Source organism: Oncorhynchus tshawytscha, linkage group LG02 (assembly GCF_018296145.1).
Source record: "Oncorhynchus tshawytscha isolate Ot180627B linkage group LG02, Otsh_v2.0, whole genome shotgun sequence".
NCBI classification, from domain to species: domain Eukaryota; kingdom Metazoa; phylum Chordata; class Actinopteri; order Salmoniformes; family Salmonidae; genus Oncorhynchus; species Oncorhynchus tshawytscha.
In genome coordinates, this window is record NC_056430.1 from 10768634 (window position 1) to 10788666 (window position 20033).

General features: G+C 46.6%; 1 protein-coding gene across 2 annotated transcripts in view; it reads left to right on the forward strand.

The window, feature by feature from the left end:
* shmt2 (serine hydroxymethyltransferase 2 (mitochondrial)) overlaps positions 1–15627 on the forward strand; it is a 41600-nt gene extending 25973 nt beyond the window's left edge. For both annotated transcript variants that reach the window (XM_042330156.1, XM_042330153.1), the window contains exons 4-12: positions 4910–5110; positions 5502–5583; positions 7063–7185; positions 10114–10253; positions 10688–10850; positions 10998–11097; positions 11211–11366; positions 12689–12796; positions 13217–15627. In XM_042330156.1, coding sequence (XP_042186090.1) covers positions 4910–5110; positions 5502–5583; positions 7063–7185; positions 10114–10253; positions 10688–10850; positions 10998–11097; positions 11211–11366; positions 12689–12796; positions 13217–13344 — 1201 coding nt within the window. In that variant the 3' untranslated portion in view covers positions 13345–15627. The remainder of the gene's footprint in view (positions 1–4909; positions 5111–5501; positions 5584–7062; positions 7186–10113; positions 10254–10687; positions 10851–10997; positions 11098–11210; positions 11367–12688; positions 12797–13216) is intronic.
* Positions 15628–20033: the final 4406 nt, after the last annotated feature.

Below are 20033 nucleotides of genomic sequence, written 5' to 3' on the forward strand. Positions count from 1 at the left end.
GCACACCACTGAGAATGCATGCCCAATGCATTGACCATACTAGGTTAGCACACCACTGAGAATGCATGCCCAATGCATTGACCATACTAGGTTAGCACACCACTGAGAATGCATGCCCAATGCATTGACCATACTAGGTTAGCACACCACTGAGAATGCATGCCCAATGCATTGACCATACTAGGTTAGCACACCACTGAGAATGCATGAATGCATGCCCAGGTTAGCACACCACTGAGAATGCATGCATTGACCATACTAGGTTAGCACACCACTGAGAATGCATGCCCAATGCATTGACCATACTAGGTTAGCACACCACTGAGAATGCATGCCCAATGCATTGACCATACTAGGTTAGCACACCACTGAGAATGCATGCCCAATGCATTGACCATACTAGGTTAGCACACCACTGAGAATGCATGCCCAATGCATTGACCATACTAGGTTAGCACACCACTGAGAATGCATGCCCAATGCATTGACCATACTAGGTTAGCACACCACTGAGAATGCATGCCCAAAGCATTGACCATACTAGGTTAGCACACCACTGAGAATGCATGCCCAAAGCATTGACCATACTAGGTTAGCACACCACTGAGAATGCATGCCCAAAGCATTGACCATACTAGGTTAGCACACCACTGAGAATGCATGCCCTGAGAATGCATGCATTGACCATACTAGGTTAGCACACCACTGAGAATGCATGCCCAAAGCATTGACCATACTAGGTTAGCACACCACTGAGAATGCATGCCCAATGCATTGACCATACTAGGTTAGCACACCACTGAGAATGCATGCCCAATGCATTGACCATACTAGGTTAGCACACCACTGAGAATGCATGCCCAATGCATTGACCATACTAGGTTAGCACACCACTGAGAATGCATGCCCAATGCATTGACCATACTAGGTTAGCACACCACTGAGAATGCATGCCCAATGCATTGACCATACTAGGTTAGCACACCACTGAGAATGCATGCCCAAATGCATTGACCATACTAGGTTAGCACACCACTGAGAATGCATGCCCAATGCATTGACCATACTAGGTTAGCACACCACTGAGAATGCATGCCCAATGCATTGACCATACTAGGTTAGCACACCACTGAGAATGCATGCCCAATGCATTGACCATACTAGGTTAGCACACCACTGAGAATGCATGCCCAAAGCATTGACCATACTAGGTTAGCACACCACTGAGAATGCATGCCCAATGCATTGACCATACTAGGTTAGCACACCACTGAGAATGCATGCCCAATGCATTGACCATACTAGGTTAGCACACCACTGAGAATGCATGCCCAAAGCATTGACCATACTAGGTTAGCACACCACTGAGAATGCATGCCCAATGCATTGACCATACTAGGTTAGCACACCACTGAGAATGCATGCCCAAAGCATTGACCATACTAGGTTAGCACACCACTGAGAATGCATGCCCAATGCATTGACCATACTAGGTTAGCACACCACTGAGAATGCATGCCCAATGCATTGACCATACTAGGTTAGCACACCACTGAGAATGCATGCCCAATGCATTGACCATACTAGGTTAGCACACCACTGAGAATGCATGCCCAATGCATTGACCATACTAGGTTAGCACACCACTGAGAATGCATGCCCAATGCATTGACCATACTAGGTTAGCACACCACTGAGAATGCATGCCCAATGCATTGACCATACTAGGTTAGCACACCACTGAGAATGCATGCCCAATGCATTGACCATACTAGGTTAGCACACCACTGAGAATACATGCCCAATGCATTGACCATACTAGGTTAGCACACCACTGAGAATGCATGCCCAAAGCATTGACCATACTAGGTTAGCACACCACTGAGAATGCATGCCCAATGCATTGACCATACTAGGTTAGCACACCACTGAGAATGCATGCCCAATGCATTGACCATACTAGGTTAGCACACCACTGAGAATGCATGCCCAATGCATTGACCATACTAGGTTAGCACACCACTGAGAATGCATGCCCAATGCATTGACCATACTAGGTTAGCACACCACTGAGAATGCATGCCCAAAGCATTGACCATACTAGGTTAGCACACCACTGAGAATGCATGCCCAATGCATTGACCATACTAGGTTAGCACACCACTGAGAATGCATGCCCAATGCATTGACCATACTAGGTTAGCACACCACTGAGAATGCATGCCCAATGCATTGACCATACTAGGTTAGCACACCACTGAGAATGCATGCCCAATGCATTGACCATACTAGGTTAGCACACCACTGAGAATGCATGCCCAATGCATTGACCATACTAGGTTAGCACACCACTGAGAATGCATGCCCAAAGCATTGACCATACTAGGTTAGCACACCACTGAGAATGCATGCCCAAAGCATTGACCATACTAGGTTAGCACACCACTGAGAATGCATGCCCAAAGCATTGACCATACTAGGTTAGCACACCACTGAGAATGCATGCCCAATGCATTGACCATACTAGGTTAGCACACCACTGAGAATGCATGCCCAAAGCATTGACCATACTAGGTTAGCACACCACTGAGAATGCATGCCCAAAGCATTGACCATACTAGGTTAGCACACCACTGAGAATGCATGCCCAAAGCATTGACCATACTAGGTTAGCACACCACTGAGAATGCATGCCCAAAGCATTGACCATACTAGGTTAGCACACCACTGAGAATGCATGCCCAAAGCATTGCTAGTGTGGCTACAGGAACACGAAGACTTTCTCTGCTTTGTATTGCTGTTTCTACTTTACTTATTGAAATGACTGCAATGATCAGATTGAAAAGGACTGTATCCTGTCCATCTGTTGCCCTGTTCCCATTTCCCCTCCAACATACTGTACCTAGGCACCTTCTCCTTTTCACCCAATTCCCCAGAACTGTTTTAATCAGAATTAGGATTATAATTCCTGCATTGGCAATTAGGCACAGCTATAGTTCTGACCCGTAACGGGATGTGGGTGAGTTTTTCTAATCAGACAAGTACTGGTAGTTCCTCCTGGTTTCAGTCTGTTTTCTTCTGTTGTGTGATCCAATGAACGTGGCCCTGTTCTCGCTAGATGGTGTAAACCCTCTCCTCTCCTCTAGGTACTATGGTGGTTTAGTAGATGGTGTTAACCCTCTCCTCTCCTCTAGGTACTATGGTGGTTTAGTAGATGGTGTTAGCCCTCTCCTCTCCTCTAGGTACTATGGTGGTTTAGTAGATGGTGTTAACCCTCTCCTCTCCTCTAGGTACTATGGTGGTTTAGTAGATGGTGTTAACCCTCTCCTCTCCTCTAGGTACTATGGTGGTTTAGTAGATGGTGTTAACCCTCTCCTCTAGGTACTATGGTGGTTTAGTAGATGGTGTTAACCCTCTCCTCTCCTCTAGGTACTATGGTGGTTTAGTAGATGGTGTTAACCCTCTCCTCTCCTCTAGGTACTATGGTGGTTTAGTAGATGGTGTTAACCCTCTCCTCTAGGTACTATGGTGGTTTAGTAGATGGTGTTAACCCTCTCCTCTCCTCTAGGTACTATGGTGGTTTAGTAGATGGTGTTAACCCCTCCTCTCCTCTAGGTACTATGGTGGTTTAGTAGATGGTGTTAACCCTCTCCTCTAGGTACTATGGTGGTTTAGTAGATGGTGTTAACCCTCTCCTCTCCTCTAGGTACTATGGTGGTTTAGTAGATGGTGTTAACCCTCTCCTCTAGGTACTATGGTGGTTTAGTAGATGGTGTTAACCCTCTCCTCTCCTCTAGGTACTATGGTGGTTTAGTAGATGGTGTTAACCCTCTCCTCTCCTCTAGGTACTATGGTGGTTTAGTAGATGGTGTTAGCCCTCTCCTCTCCTCTAGGTACTATGGTGGTTTAGTAGATGGTGTTAGCCCTCTCCTCTCCTCTAGGTACTATGGTGGTTTAGTAGATGGTGTTAACCCTCTCCTCTAGGTACTATGGTGGTTTAGTAGATGGTGTTAACCCTCTCCTCTCCTCTAGGTACTATGGTGGTTTAGTAGATGGTGTTAATCCTCTCCTCTAGGTACTATGGTGGTTTAGTAGATGGTGTTAACCCTCTCCTCTAGGTACTATGGTGGTTTAGTAGATGGTGTTAACCCTCTCCTCTAGGTACTATGGTGGTTTAGTAGATGGTGTTAACCCTCTCCTCTAGGTACTATGGTGGTTTAGTAGATGGTGTTAACCCTCTCCTCTCCTCTAGGTACTATGGTGGTTTAGTAGATGGTGTTAACCCTCTCCTCTCCTCTAGGTACTATGGTGGTTTAGTAGATGGTGTTAACCCTCTCCTCTCCTCTAGGTACTATGGTGGTTTAGTAGATGGTGTTAATCCTCTCCTCTAGGTACTATGGTGGTTTAGTAGATGGTGTTAACCCTCTCCTCTAGGTACTATGGTGGTTTAGTAGATGGTGTTAACCCTCTCCTCTAGGTACTATGGTGGTTTAGTAGATGGTGTTAACCCTCTCCTCTCCTCTAGGTACTATGGTGGTTTAGTAGATGGTGTTAACCCTCTCCTCTCCTCTAGGTACTATGGTGGTTTAGTAGATGGTGTTAGCCCTCTCCTCTCCTCTAGGTACTATGGTGGTTTAGTAGATGGTGTTAACCCCCTCCTCTCCTCTAGGTACTATGGTGGTTTAGTAGATGGTGTTAACCCTCTCCTCTCCTCTAGGTACTATGGTGGTTTAGTAGATGGTGTTAACCCTCTCCTCTCCTCTAGGTACTATGGTGGTTTAGTAGATGGTGTTAACCCTCTCCTCTCCTCTAGGTACTATGGTGGTTTAGTAGATGGTGTTAACCCTCTCCTCTCCTCTAGGTACTATGGTGGTTTAGTAGATGGTGTTAACCTTCTCCTCTCCTCTAGGTACTACGGTGGAGCTGAGGTGGTAGACCAGATAGAGTTGTTGTGCCAGAAGAGAGCCCTGGAGGCCTTTGACCTGGACCCTGCCCTGTGGGGGGTGAATGTCCAGCCCTACTCTGGCTCTCCCGCCAACTTCGCTGCCTACACCGCTGTCCTCAACCCTCACGACCGCATCATGGGCCTGGACCTGCCTGACGGTGGACAGTATGTAGTGGTCTGCCTCAGTCTCTGTCTATTCAGTTCTCTGCCTCACTCTGCCTCTTGTGGTCAGCCTCTATCTCTGCCTCAGTCTCTGTCTACTCAGTTCTCTGCCTCTTCTCTACCTCTGCCTCTCGTGGTCGGCCTCCATCTTGATTTTTTTTTTCCCCTCATCAATTCACGGACTACCAGCTCTCTACTTTCCTCGTTTACTCTACCTTTTCTTTACTGTCATAGTGGGCACCATATTTTTAAATAAATGATGTTTATTGTAAGTAACTTACAATAATGATGCTATACAGTAATCATACCAAGCAGGCTGACTAAATCACTGTAGATAAGAGCGTCTGCTAAATGTATATTGAATAACACAAATGTTGTTGTTGTCCTTTTGCAGTCTGACCCATGGTTACATGTCTGACACCAAGAGGATATCTGCTACCTCCATCTATTTTGAGTCCATGCCCTACAAGCTCAATGTAAGCAGAGCCACACTCCACTCCTTCCCGGTCCCTCTCTCCTCGTCTCCTTCTCAAAACCCGTTGGAGGAGAAGGTCTGAGGGGAGGGATTTTCGATTTTTCTCCTCCAATACGGTTTGAGAAGGAGGAGTCGAGGAAAGACTGGTTCGGAGCTTTAATGTAACTGTTTAACCCGGTCCATTGTCCCTCTGATCGAGACAACTTGCCACCTTCACTTGTCTCCTAGTGGGGAACATTCTTGTCCTTACCTCTCCTCATCTGTAGTGGCAGTAGCTAATACTACTATAAATGCTACTTGTCACTAATGCAATGGGAATTGAATGGATTAGAATACAATAGACAAGTTACAATAAATTATCTTATCTATCCTACTATATATGGTTAGTGGTCTCTGTTACTGGTCGATATTGGCCTGCGACGTCATTGGTTCTAGTATCTCCTTGAGTCCTTATTGGTTTATCCATTTCTGTCATTTTCCTGATCTGTTTGCCTGTGTAGGGTTCAGGTGATCAGTATAGTCGTGTGTGTTTTCCATTATTGAATTGTAAATTTAGTTCCCAAATTGACTGCGTGTGTGCGTGTGTGCGTGTGTGCGTGTTGCTATGGTGTGTAGGCTTGGGCGGTATCCCGATTGTCATAGCTTCATATCAACCTTGTGCCATACAGGGTTATTCAGTAATACCGGCACTGAACACACGGAGCGCTGTTTTCAAACCTCACTGATACTCTGTGGTTTGTAATCTCTGTAATCTGAACATTAGCAATGCTGACAAGTACATGTAAAATACCATACAGAATGCTAACTAAATGCTAACGAGCGCATTGCGAACATTCTGTACTGTTTCTGGCCTGAGCTATACGAGTAACTAAAAAATGCTACAGTTTGTTGCACGCACAAAACAAATAGTAGCCAGCAAGGCTGTTGATCCAGGAGGGGATTCTCTGCTGTTGCCAAACTAAGCTTGATTTTTTTTTTTGGAAGAAGCTAACCACGTAGCAAGATGGCTAACTAGCTACTAAATTAGCAAACCAAATGCTCAACTGCAGAGTTTTTAGCACCTTTTTACACATGTTAACTTGTTAGTTATAAGATATCTAGCTGACCGACACTTCGTTGTAAAGCTTTGTGGTTGAGGGATAGGAAGAAAAAAACGATTGAATGGACACATATGGAGAAACATATCCTGTATAGGACTTCATATTCATTCATATCTCTCACTGTTGTTGACGTGACGCATCAGTCTCCTCTTAACAGGTGTATGTCTTTCTCTCGCTCCCTCTCTCTCTCGCTCCCTCTCTCTCTCTCGCTCCCCTCTCTCTCTCTCTCTCCCTCCCTCTCTCTCGCTCCCTCTCTCTCTCTCGCTCCCTCTCTCTCTCGCTCCCTCTCTCTCGCTCTCTCGCTCCCTCTCGCTCTCTCTCTCTCTCTCGCTCCCTCTCTCTCTCGCTCCCTCTCTCGTACATTCTCTCCCTTTCTCCAGCCTGCCACAGGGCTCATTGACTATGACCAGCTGGAGATGACTGCCCGTCTCTTCCGGCCCAAGTTGATCATTGCAGGCACCAGCGCCTACGCTCGCCTCATTGACTACGCTCGCATCAAGAAGGTACAGCCTCTTTCTCCCTCTCTGTGACTACCTGCCTCTTTCTCCCTCTCTGTGACTACCTACCTCTTTCTCCCTCTCTGTGACTACCTGCCTCTTTCTCTCTCTCTGTGACTACCTGCCTCTATCTCCCTCTCTGTGACTACCTGCCTCTATCCCTCTCTGTGACTACCTGCCTCTTTCTCCCTCTCTGTGACTACCTGCCTCTTTCTCCCTCTCTGTGACTACCTATCTCTATCTCTCTCTCTGACTACCTACCTCTCTCTCTCTCTGTGACTACCTGCCTCTATCTCTCTCTGTGACTACCTGCCTCTATCTCTCTCTGTGACTACCTACCTCTATCTCTATCTCTGTGACTACCTGCCTCTTTCTCCCTCTGACTACCTGCCTCTATCTCCCTCTCTGTGACTACCTGCCTCTATCTCTCTCTGTGACTACCTGCCTCTATCTCCCTCTGACTACCTACCTCTACCTCTCTGTGACTACCTGCCTCTCTCTCTCTGACTACCTGCCTCTCTCTCTGTGACTACCTACCTCTCTCTCTCTGTGACTACCTACCTCTCTCTCTGTGACTACCTACCTCTCTCTCTCTCTGTGACTACCTACCTCTTTCTCCCTCTGTGACTACCTGCCTCTTTCTCCCTCTCTGTGACTACCTGCCTCTCTCTCCCTCTGTGACTACCTGCCTCTCTCTCCCTCTGTGACTACCTGCCTCTCTCTCCCTCTGTGACTACCTGCCTCTCTCTCCCTCTGTGACTACCTGCCTCTCTCTCTCTCTCTGTGACTACCTGCCTCTCTCTCTCTGTGACTACCTGCCCTCTCTCCCTCTGTGACTACCTGCCTCTCTCTCTGTGACTACCTGCCTCTCTGTGACTACCCTCTCTCTGACTACCTGCCTCTCTCTCTCTCTGTGACTACCTGCCTCTCTCTCTGTGACTACCTGCCTCTCTCTCTCTCTGTGACTACCTACCTCTATCTCCCTCTGACTACCTGCCTCTTTCTCTCTCTCTGTGACTACCTGCCTCTCTCTCTCTCTGTGACTACCTGCCTCTCTCTCTCTCTGTGACTACCTGCCTCTTTCTCTCTCTCTGTGACTACCTGCCTCTTTCTCTCTCTCTGTGACTACCTGCCTCTCTCTCTCTCTGTGACTACCTGCCTCTCTCTCTCTCTCTGTGACTACCTGCCTCTTTCTCTCTCTCTGTGACTACCTGCCTCTTTCTCCCTCTGACTACCTACCTCTCTCTCTCTGTGACTACCTGCCTCTATCTCCCTCTCTGTGACTACCTGCCTCTTTCTCCCTCTCTGTGACTACCTGCCTCTCTCCCTCTCTGTGACTACCTACCTCTTTCTCCCTCTCTGTGACTACCTACCTCTTTCTCCCTCTCTGTGACTACCTGCCTCTTTCTCCCTCTCTGTGACTACCTACTCTCTCTCTGTGACTACCTACCTCCTCTCTCTCTGTGACTACCTACCTCTTTCTCCCTCTCTGTGACTACCTGCCTCTCTCTCTCTCTGTGACTACCTGCCTCTTTCTCCCTCTCTGTGACTACCTGCCTCTTTCTCCCTCTCTGTGACTACCTACCTCTCTCTCTCTGTGACTACCTACCTCTCTCTCTCTCTGTGACTACCTGCCTCTTTCTCCCTCTCTGTGACTACCTACCTCTCTCTCTCTGTGACTACCTACCTCTCTCTCTCTCTGTGACTACCTACCTCTTTCTCCCTCTCTGACTACCTGCCTCTATCTCTCTCTGTGACTACCTGCCTCTATCTCTCTCTGTGACTACCTGCCTCTATCTCTCTCTGTGACTACCTGCCTCTATCTCTCTCTGTGACTACCTGCCTCTATCTCTCTCTGTGACTACCTGCCTCTATCTCTCTCTGTGACTACCTGCCTCTATCTCTCTCTGTGACTACCTGCCTCTATCTCTCTCCTTCTCTTCCTGCTGCAGTATATCCACTGTGTCTGAAGGCACTTCTATTTTTCCGTAAGGCTACAGTACAGTAGCTACATTCTGCTTTTTAAGGATGTTACTCAAATGGCACCCTATTCCCTATATAGTGCACTTCTTTTGACCAATCTCTATGGGCCCTGGTCTAAAGTACTGCACTATGTAGGGAATGGGGTGCAATTTGGGATGTAAATCTAACTCTCAAAGATGGCTGCCACTGACCTGATTCTATATCTGACATAATCAGGGGTCTGCCGATTGGCGCAGCGGTCTAAGGTACTGAATATCAGTGCGTCACTACAGACCCTGGTTCGATTCCAGGCATTATCACAACCGGCTGTGATTGGGAGTCCCATAGGACAGCGCACAAAGCTGACTTTTTGGTGCTTTATCAGAAAGAGTTGACAGGGAGAGGCAATGCATCATTAAAGATAGTATTCTGTAGCTTTTCTTGTTTAGAAAGCCCCTACAGGAGAGGCACTCTTTTGTCATAAAATTTGTAGCCTTATCAAAACTCATGTTATGTGGTGCTGGGAATAAAAAGCCCAAATCCCTAGTTCAAGTAAGCCTTGTCCCGGCCAGGACGGCCCGCATGGGGGCCCAGGACGGCCCGCATGGGGGCAGTGTCTTGCCTCCTACATAATATAACTACGTACGGTGTACAAATGGTACTATGTTTTCAGTAATAAAAATATGCAGTGAGCAACAAATATCAACATACTACTTATCCAGACTAACATGGCTTACTATAATGCGCAGTCTCGCTTGTTCACCACATTTGTTCGTTTTAGTAGAGCCTGACCCCTATTCTGATTATCAGCTGTTGTCACACACGTGTGAAAAGACCATTCTCTTCTTCAATAGTGTGTAGTGAATTATACTAGATGAGAAGCCAAAATGAGAGACTTCCTGGCATTTTTAAGGCATTATCAATTTTCAAAAAATGTTACATACTTTAAAACATTCTGTTTTCCCCATCCAGTTGTGTACGGAGGTGAAAGCCTACCTGCTGGCTGACATGGCCCACATCAGTGGTCTGGTGGCTGCGAAGGCTGTCCCCTCGCCATTCAAGTATGCTGACATGGTCACCTCCACAACACACAAGTCCCTCCGAGGAGCCAGGTATGTAACGTAGCTGTGTGGAGGAGACCATGTCACCTCCACAACACACCAGTCCCTCCCACAACACACCAGTCCCTCGAGGAGCCAGGTATGTAACGTAGCTGTGTGGAGGAGACCATGTCACCTCCACAACACACCAGTCCCTCCCACAACACACCAGTCCCTCGAGGAGCCAGGTACAGGCTTGTGAGGGTGGGATTAGTGGAGAGGACATTTTGTTAGAAGCTAATCTGAACGTTATTGTACATGTAGTTTACCTAATGGATTAAAGTAGAGCAGCAACATGTTTGAACAAAAAAGGGTCTATATCCCAATTGTCCACACTTATCCCGAAGTGTGCACTTTTTTAGCAGTCTGTTTGTCCATGAAGGTGTTGAGTTGCAAATGGGTTAACCTAAACTCCAGACTGACCTGTCTGGCTCTCTCCTCTCCAGGGCTGGTCTGATCTTCTACCGTAAGGGCGTGCGTTCTGTGGACAAGAAGGGGAAGGAGATCCAATATGACCTGGAGGACCGGGTCAACTTCTCTGTGTTCCCCTCTCTTCAGGGGGGACCCCACAACCACGCCATCGCTGGGGTGGCTGTCGCTCTCAAACAGGTACCTCGTCTTCTGTCTCTCTCTGTCTCTCGGTCTCTCTCTGTCTCTCTATGTATCCATAAGTCCACACTGTGACTGTGTCCCCATTCTTCACTCCTAAAGTGGGAACTGACTCACACTTTTCCCTCTTTTGTGGTTGTTGTCTAGGCCCAGACGCCGATGTTCAGAGAGTACATTGGCCAGGTGATGCGTAACTCCAAGGCCATGGCTGAGGCCCTACTGAGCAAAGGATACACCCTGGTGTCAGGTACTACTTTACTATGCGTTTTCTCTCGGGAGCCATCTCGTCAAAACAGTGGAGAGCACTCACTTAAACAAAGGAATGGTATGCTTCATAAAATGTATTTGTTTCCTCCTCAGGGGGGACGGAGAACCATCTGGTGCTGGTGGACCTGAGGCCTAAGGGCATTGATGGAGCCAGAGCAGAGAGAGTTCTGGAGCTGGTGTCCATCACAGCCAACAAGAACACCTGTCCCGGGGACAAGAGTGCCCTGGCGCCTGGGGGCCTCCGGCTAGGTGGGTGTCACACTGTCTGAACCACTTGGCCCAGAATATAATACCTGAGTGAGTATGTGATGTATAGGCCGGAACCCTGGGTTACCACGTATGGAACCCTGTTGTTACCACGTATGGAACCCTGTTGTTACCACGTATGGAACCCTGTTGTTACCACGTATGGAACCCTGTTGTTACCACGTATGGAACCCTGTTGTTACCACGTATGGAACCCTGTTGTTACCACGTATGGAACCCTGTTGTTACCACGTATGGAACACTGTTGTTACCACGTATGGAACCCTGTTGTTACCACGTATGGAACACTGTTGTTACCACGTATGGAACACTGTTGTTACACTGTTGTTACCACGTATGGAACCCTGTTGTTACCACGTATGGAACCCTGTTGTTACCACGTATGGAACCCTGTTGTTACCACGTATGGAAACCACTGGAACACTGTTGTTACCACGTATGGAACCCTGTTGTTACCACGTGTGGAACCCTGAACCCTGTTACCACGTGTGGAACCCTACCACGTATGGAACACTGTTACCACGTGTGGAACCCTGAACCCTGTTACCACGTGTGGAACCCTGTTGTTACCACGTGTTGGAACCCTGGTGTTACCACGTATGGAACCCTGGTGTTACCACGTGTGGAACCCTGGTGTTACCACGTGTGGAACCCTGGTGTTACCACGTATGGAACCCTGGTGTTACCACGTGTGGAACCCTGGTGTTACCACGTGTTACCACGTATGGAACCCTGGTGTTACCACGTATGGAACACTGTTGAACCCTGGTGTTACCACGTACCACGTGGAACCCTGTTGTTACCACGTATGGAACCCTGGTGTTACCACGTATGGAACCCTGGTGTTACCACGTATGGAACCCTGGTGTTACCACGTATGGAACCCTGTTGTTACCACGTATGGAACCCTGGTGTTACCACGTATGGAACACTGTTGTTACCACGTATGGAACACTGGTGTTACCACGTATGGAACACTGGTGTTACCATTCAGAATACAATGGCTACATTGTATGTATGCTCTGTTTTTGTATACATTGTGTCCAGAAAAAAATATTTTAATGTTTTAACTATTAATTTAGTTTAGTTTATTTATGAATCACTACTAAAATAACGAGATGCTGTTTTGATGTTTGTCAGGAGGTAAAAAAAAGAGATGCAAGAATCAATCCCTGTGGAACGCCACATTATATTATTATAATCAAATCTATCCTACATTAACCTTGAATTACCATGCATATAACACCTGAGCGTTCTGTGTCCCTGGTTATCACTGACACTCTCCTCCCATTCCTGACTCCCAGGTGCCCCGGCGCTGACCTCCAGACAGTTCAAGGAGACGGACTTTGTCCAGGTGGTGGAGTTCATGGACGAAGGCTTTAAGATCGCCCTGGACGTCAAGAAGAAGACTGGTGAGTTCCTCTTCCTCACCAGCTGTGTGTACTTCATCGGTTCACCTAATCAGTCTCCGTCTGTCTTGCCTTTTTTTCTGCGTCCCAAATGCCAAGCTATTACCTTCATTACGCACTACTTTTGACTGGAGCCTTACTCGCCCTGGTGCCATTTGGGGCGAAGAATATGCGTTTGTACATTCTGATGGAGGCCGTGATGCCCGAAACTTTGTTTTAAATCTAAAGTCGGGGTCTTTTTCTTGTCACAGTTCCTCCATCTCCTCTAGCGATCTGGAAGAAGTGCCAGTTCATTAGCTAACCCAAAGAGATGGAGATGTCTAACAGAGTGACTCAGTCGAGAAAACGCAAGCCATTGGTGTGAAAATACAGGAAGTGACACACAAGATGAAAACATCTGCTCTACTGTCTTCTTCTCTCCAGGGAAACTTGCAGCCTTTAACAACTTCTTGTTGGAGGATCCAGAGACGGTGTCTCGCATGGCAGAGCTGAAGAAACGAGTGGAGGCCTTCGCACGTCCCTTCCCCATGCCTGGCTTCGAGGATCACTAGGCCCTCCACACACACACACAGGGAGAGAGAGCGGAGGGAGAGCGAGCGAGAGAGAGAGAGAGCGGAGGGAGAGCGAGAGAGAGCAAGGAGAGGGAGAGTCAGTCGAGTATTTCCATTCCAATATCCAACACCTAGCGTACTACTTAGAAGGGAGCAGAAATGTATTTGAAGATGAATTTGAAGTGGTAGGCTATTATGGACATTGGGATCTTGGTGGTGGTCAGTGATTGGAGTCAGACCTGGCGTAACCTCACAGACTTATCCAAACAGATGGGAGACCTTGGTTATAATCCTTTGATGTCATCTGTTGACCTCTGACCTAACGTGAGGGTAATTCTGTAGCTTCTAACCCCCTTTGTATGTCTACACAAACAAAAAACATCCTTATTTTCTAAGTGTTTATTTTCTGCATGTTTTAAGGTTGTAGTGGAGGAGAAAGAGCTCAACGTCAGACCCTGAGAGAAATGTCATCTAAACTTACTGTCACCACAAACATACATTTATTAGAAGCACAGAGTCTTAAACTGTAAATTAACACATTGTCTTAATTGATCGACTAGATGTTCGTGATGGAGATTTGATTAATACATGTCTGTCGTACAACCCTGTGTGTGTGTGTGTAACCAACTCCATTCAAACTCATCTGAAGTAACCCTGGGCCTCAAATCCTATTCGAAATCGTTCCGTTATTTGTTCTGTTTGCTCTAGCTTGCCTAGAGTGCCAGATTGAATCATCACAAAACTAAGTGAACCTATCGTTCCATGATGTCAGGCAAGCTCAATCGAGCTCAGATAAAGGTATATGTAATATCTATTTTTAACTTGAACCCAAGTCTCATCAGAAGTCAAAGGGTCCCAAGCCAGAGGTCAGGGGGTTGACTGGTGAACTCCATAACAGGACCGTTCCCCTGTTATACCTTAATACAGATATCAAACCAGATCTCAGACCAGGCCTTCACTATCCTACAGATATCAAACCAGATCTCAGACCAGGCCTTCACTATCCTACAGATATCAAACCAGATCTCAGACCAGGCCTTCACTATCCTACAGATATCAAACCAGATCTCAGACCAGGCCTTCACTATCCTACAGATATCAAACCAGATCTCAGACCAGGCCTTCACTATCCTACAGATATCAAACCAGATCTCAGACCAGGCCTTCACTATCCTACAGATATCAAACCAGATCTCAGACCAGGCCTTCACTATCCTACAGATATCAAACCAGATCTCAGACCAGGCCTTCACTATCCTACAGATATCAAACCAGATCTCAGACCAGGCCTTCACTATCCTACAGATATCAAACCAGATCTCAGACCAGGCCTTCACTATCCTACAGATATCAAACCAGATCTCAGACCAGGCCTTCACTATCCTACAGATATCAAACCAGATCTCAGACCAGGCCTTCACTATCCTACAGATATCAAACCAGATCTCAGACCAGGCCTTCACTATCCTACAGATATCAAACCAGATCTCAGACCAGGCCTTTACTATCCTACAGATATCAAACCAGATTCAGACCAGGCCTTCACTATCCTACAGATATCAAACCAGATCTCAGACCAGGCCTTCACTATCCTACAGATATCAAACCAGATCTCAGACCAGGCCTTCACTATCCTACAGATATCAAACCAGATCTCAGACCAGGCCTTCACTATCCTACAGATATCAAACCAGATCTCAGACCAGGCCTTCACTATCCTGACAGATATCAAACCAGATCTCAGACCAGGCCTTTACTATCCTACAGATATCAAACCAGATCTCAGACCAGGCCTTCACTATCCTACAGATATCAAACCAGATCTCAGACCAGGGCTTCACTATCCTACAGATATCAAACCAGATCTCAGACCAGGGCTTCACTATCCTACAGATATCAAACCTGAGCTTCACTATTCTACAGATATCAAACCTGAGTTTCACTATCCTACAGATATCAGATCTGATCTCAGACCAGACCTTCACTTCATACGTACCCTTATCACACGATCATTCCAACCAAACGATGCTGGCTCTGAAGGCTTTTCCCATGGTCCTTTTCAGCATGGTTCTAGCAACGATGGTGGATGCGTAACCAGGCCAGCTCGGTAGTGTATGATCCAACAACCTGCTGCATATATTGTTAGACTGATAATGGTCCAAAATGACCATACAATAAACAGTTTCGTGCCAGTCCTGGCTTTCTAAGTGTTGACAAAGAAGAAATGATTTTGTATGTATTTTAACGTTACAGAATTAAAGAATTCTTTATTTTCCAACACTGGTTCAAAAATGTATCTCAAGGTTTTTAATGTTTATATTGCTGCTTTTGGGGAGAGGGTGCTCATGTTGATTTGGCTGAGGACTATGTAGAGAACACAGTGTGAGGGAATGGCTTGAGTTACGTTTATTTCACAGTGTTCTTTTTGTTGGCTGATTTTCCCAAATTACTTCACAAAATGGAGGGTGTGTTTATCACTGCATCAGTGAGCCAGTGAGAATTCCTCCATTTTGAGGCGTAGAGTGGATGGTCTCTACAGAACCACTCTGATCCAAACAAGGGAGGGGTATCACATCAGTATTGATAACGAAGAGACTGACTGCACAGTGAACAGTTACTACCAGGGGCTGTGTGTACATGTATCAACCGTCTCCTGAGTATAAATGCTGATCTAGGATCAGGTCCACACTGTCCATGGAATCTTATTCATTGTAATCTAAAAGGCTAATCTGATCCTAGATCAGCACTCCTACTCCGAGACCCTTTATGAGTACGGGCATACAGACATACCTAAATAAGATAGACCTCATTACCCGACTCTGGTACCTGTAGTTTTCAGAGCTATGCGATACACCTGCTATTTAATGGCGCTACCTTAAAGCCCGTTGTGATTAACTTTCCAGCATGCTGATATGCTCCCAGAAGTCATGTTTCATGTCTGCACAGTGAAAATAAAAAATAAACATTTTTTTGTCAGGACATTTTAGATTGAAAGCTTAATACTAATAAATATATGCAGCGATTTAATATCTGACCTGTAACCTGTCGTTTGTCTTTTCTGAATAACTAAACATGTTTTGTGTGTGTGTGGTGTGCAGCGCATGTTCAAACCCTTTCCAGAATGTACACGTTGTCTAGTATGATGGTCCCAGTCTACTTTAACACCTATGGAGTGAACCCACTGATGCCTTACTAAGTGGTACTGTCTGTCTCTCTGTAGCAGCTTACTAAGTGGTACTGTCTCACACTGTAACAGCTTACTAAGTTGTACTGTCTGTCTCTCTGTAGCAGCTTACTAAGTTGTACTGTCTGTCTCTCTGTAGCAGCTTACTAAGTGGTACTGTCTGTCTCTGTAGCAGCTTGCTAAGTGGTACTGTCTGTCTCACTCTGTAGCAGCTTACTAAGTGGTACTGTCTGTCTCTCTCTGTAGCAGCTTACTAAGTGGTACTGTCTGTCTCTCTGTAGCAGCTTACTAAGTGGTACTGTCTGTCTCACTCTGTAGCAGCTTACTAAGTGGTACTGTCTGTCTCTCTCTGTAGCAGCTTACTAAGTGGTACTGTCTGTCTCTCTGTAACAGCTTACTAAGTGGTACTGTCTGTCTCTCTGTAGCAGCTTACTAAGTGGTACTGTCTCTCTCTGTAACAGCTTACTAAGTTGTACTGTCTGTCTCTCTCTGTAGCAGCTTACTAAGTGGTACTGTCTGTCTCTCTCTGTAGCAGCTTACTAAGTGGTACTGTCTGTCTCTCTCTGTAGCAGCTTACTAAGTGGTACTGTCTGTCTCTCTGTAGCGGCTTACTAAGTGGTACTGTCTGTCTCTGTAGCAGCTTGTGTAGAACAGCAGCACCTGTAAACCCTCAGTCCCTTCAGCTCTCTCTGCTGCTATTGTCATTACTGACACAGCCCCTCCTCTCTCTGCTGCTATTGTCATTACTGACACAGCCCCTCTCATCACAGCCCCTCTGTCTGCTGCTATTGTCATTACTGACACAGCCCCTCTCTCTGCTGCTATTGTCATTACTGACACAGCCCCTCTCATCACAGCCCCTCTGTCTGCTGCTATTGTCATTACTGACACAGCCCCTCTCATCACAGCCCCTCTGTCTGCTGCTATTGTCATTACTGACACAGCCCCTCTCATCACCACTCCTGTCTGCTGCTATTGTCATTACTGACACAGCCCCTCTCATCACAGCCCCTCTGTCTGCTGCTATTGTCATTACTGACACAGCCCCTCCTCTCTCTGCTGCTATTGTCATTACTGACACAGCCCCTCCTCTCTCTGCTGCTATTGTCATTACTGACACAGCCCCTCTCATCACCACTCCTGTCTGCTGCTATTGTCATTACTGACACAGCAGCCCCCCTCTCATCACAGCCCCTCTGTCTGCTGCTATTGTCATTACTGACACAGCCCCTCTCTGCTGCTATTGTCATTACTGACACAGCCCCTCCTCTCTCTGGGGCTGTGTCAGTAATGACACAGCCCCTCTCATCACCACTCCTGTCTGCTGCTATTGTCATTACTGACACAGCCCCTCCTCTCATCACTGTTCCTCTGTCTGCTGACTTGACAATAAATCACTGGTGTTTAATGAGGGGGGGGATAAATGACAGTGTTACCAATTAATTGGATTTGTGTATTTATTAGAGCAGCGTCATAATTGCGTAAAATGAGACGGCGTTAACGTAAAGTCGAGGATGGAGCGACGACAACCGCCTGTGAATCGCTCGCGCGGATTGAATGCCGTTTTTGAAGTCTTATGTAAACACAACTCTGTGCTCATGCAGTAATTATCTCAATAAACCCGGTGTGGTGGAGGTGGTGTGGTCGTTGCTTGTGTTATAGCTGTCTGTCACCGCTAGAGTGGCTGTGGATCACACACTGGGGAGAGTAAGAAAATATTCAGCTCAACAATTCGCAGGCTTACAGCCCCAGCTCAGACATGCTTGCTGTACTTCAGCTCTTCTCACACAACTGGCAGAGGTGTGTGTGTGTGTGAGATCCACATCCCCACACACACAATCTCGGTAAACAGATTTTCACACCCAACCTCTGGTGGCAACCAACGGCTCCTGCAAAGCGTTTTCACCTCGTCTCACGAAACACCCCTCCCACCCGCCACCCTGCCTGCGACGTGAAGGGATACTGTGTAACAGAAGAGCCGTGGCAGCAGAAATCTTCCTCTTGTTTTTCTCATTGATCTATTGCCATCCATCCAGTGACTCCAACATGCTTGTGGAACATTTTTAGGGAGCAATAAGCAGAACTATCTCATATATGCAAGTTTGAACAGAATAATTCAACCACATTGTGACCGCAGTGGAGTCCAGTGTCCATTCAGAGCAGTAGGCTACAGTACCAGGAGAAACTGGGCCTTAGTCATAACTGCTCAATTAGGGCCTTACCAGGGAAAATTCTGGGTTTGGTGTGTAGTCTAGTCAGTCCAGTTATAGTAATGCCCACAAACCAACTGCCACCACCTGAGCAGTAGGGAGGTGAAAGCATCTGCTTGATAGTATAAATTATAGAATGTGTTATGAAAAGGAGCTGTATCTCTGCTAGATACGTGTATATACACCTGCCCTGGGCATATCCTCTCTTTTCCTGTCCTATCCTGTCTCCCATTCCTTTTCCTGGCGTCTTCTCGCCTCCTCCTTCCTTCCCCTCCCCCCTTTCCTTGGCCTCTTCTCGCCTCTGCTCTCCCTCACTTTGTACTAACCTACAACACTGTTTTGGTACCTATTAACTACTTGTCTCTCACATTTCAAAATGAATCTTTATCTAAAAATAGACCTATCCCATATTTCCATCCTGCTGTCTCTGGCTGCTCAGGGCAGGAAAGGATGGTGTTTGGGACTGTTGTTGATCACACGTTTGGAAAAAGGTCAACCGAGAGGAGGCTTGTGCAAATTTAAAAAAAAAAAAAGTGTGTCCAAATGTGAACGGTTGCCTCAAAATCACGTTAGCCAATAGGATCCGAGGAAAGATCAACATGTCCCTGAACATGCTATTCAGGCCTTTTCCCTAAACGTTGGTATTTACCAATTAGAACTGGGTTGTGCAACACACTGACAGGTCATCAGACAGTCTGAGACTTCACACCAGGTCATTATCACTGTCTCACACACACCGTGCCCCACACAGGAGAGGCTACAGCTGTACACCACACTATAAAGTGGGCAATGTTTTATCCAGGACCCCATGCCATGTATTCTCTAATGAGCCTGGTCTTCTCTGCTGGGCCTTTTGTGTTAGAGTCTGAGGAGCCGGAATGGACTGTATTATATTCTATCATGAGGACTGAATGACTTGCCATAGAAACGATTACAGTTTGGGGCGTAGATTGACCTATGATTGCGTGTATTTGTTGTTGTATTTACAAAAGCAGGGATTCACTTTAAATTTAACTAGATGGTGGAGGAGAGAGAGGAACAGCCGTCTGGTATATTTAACTAGATGGTGGAGGAGAGAGAGGAACAGCCGTCTGGTATATTTAACTAGATGGTGGAGGAGAGAGAGGAACAGCCGTCTGGTATATTTAACTAGATGGTGGAGGAGAGATAGGAACAGCCGTCTGGTATATTTAACTAGATGGTGGAGGAGAGATAGGAACAGCCGTCTGGTATATTTAACTAGATGGTGGAGGAGAGATAGGAACAGCCGTCTGGTATATTTAACTAGATGGTGG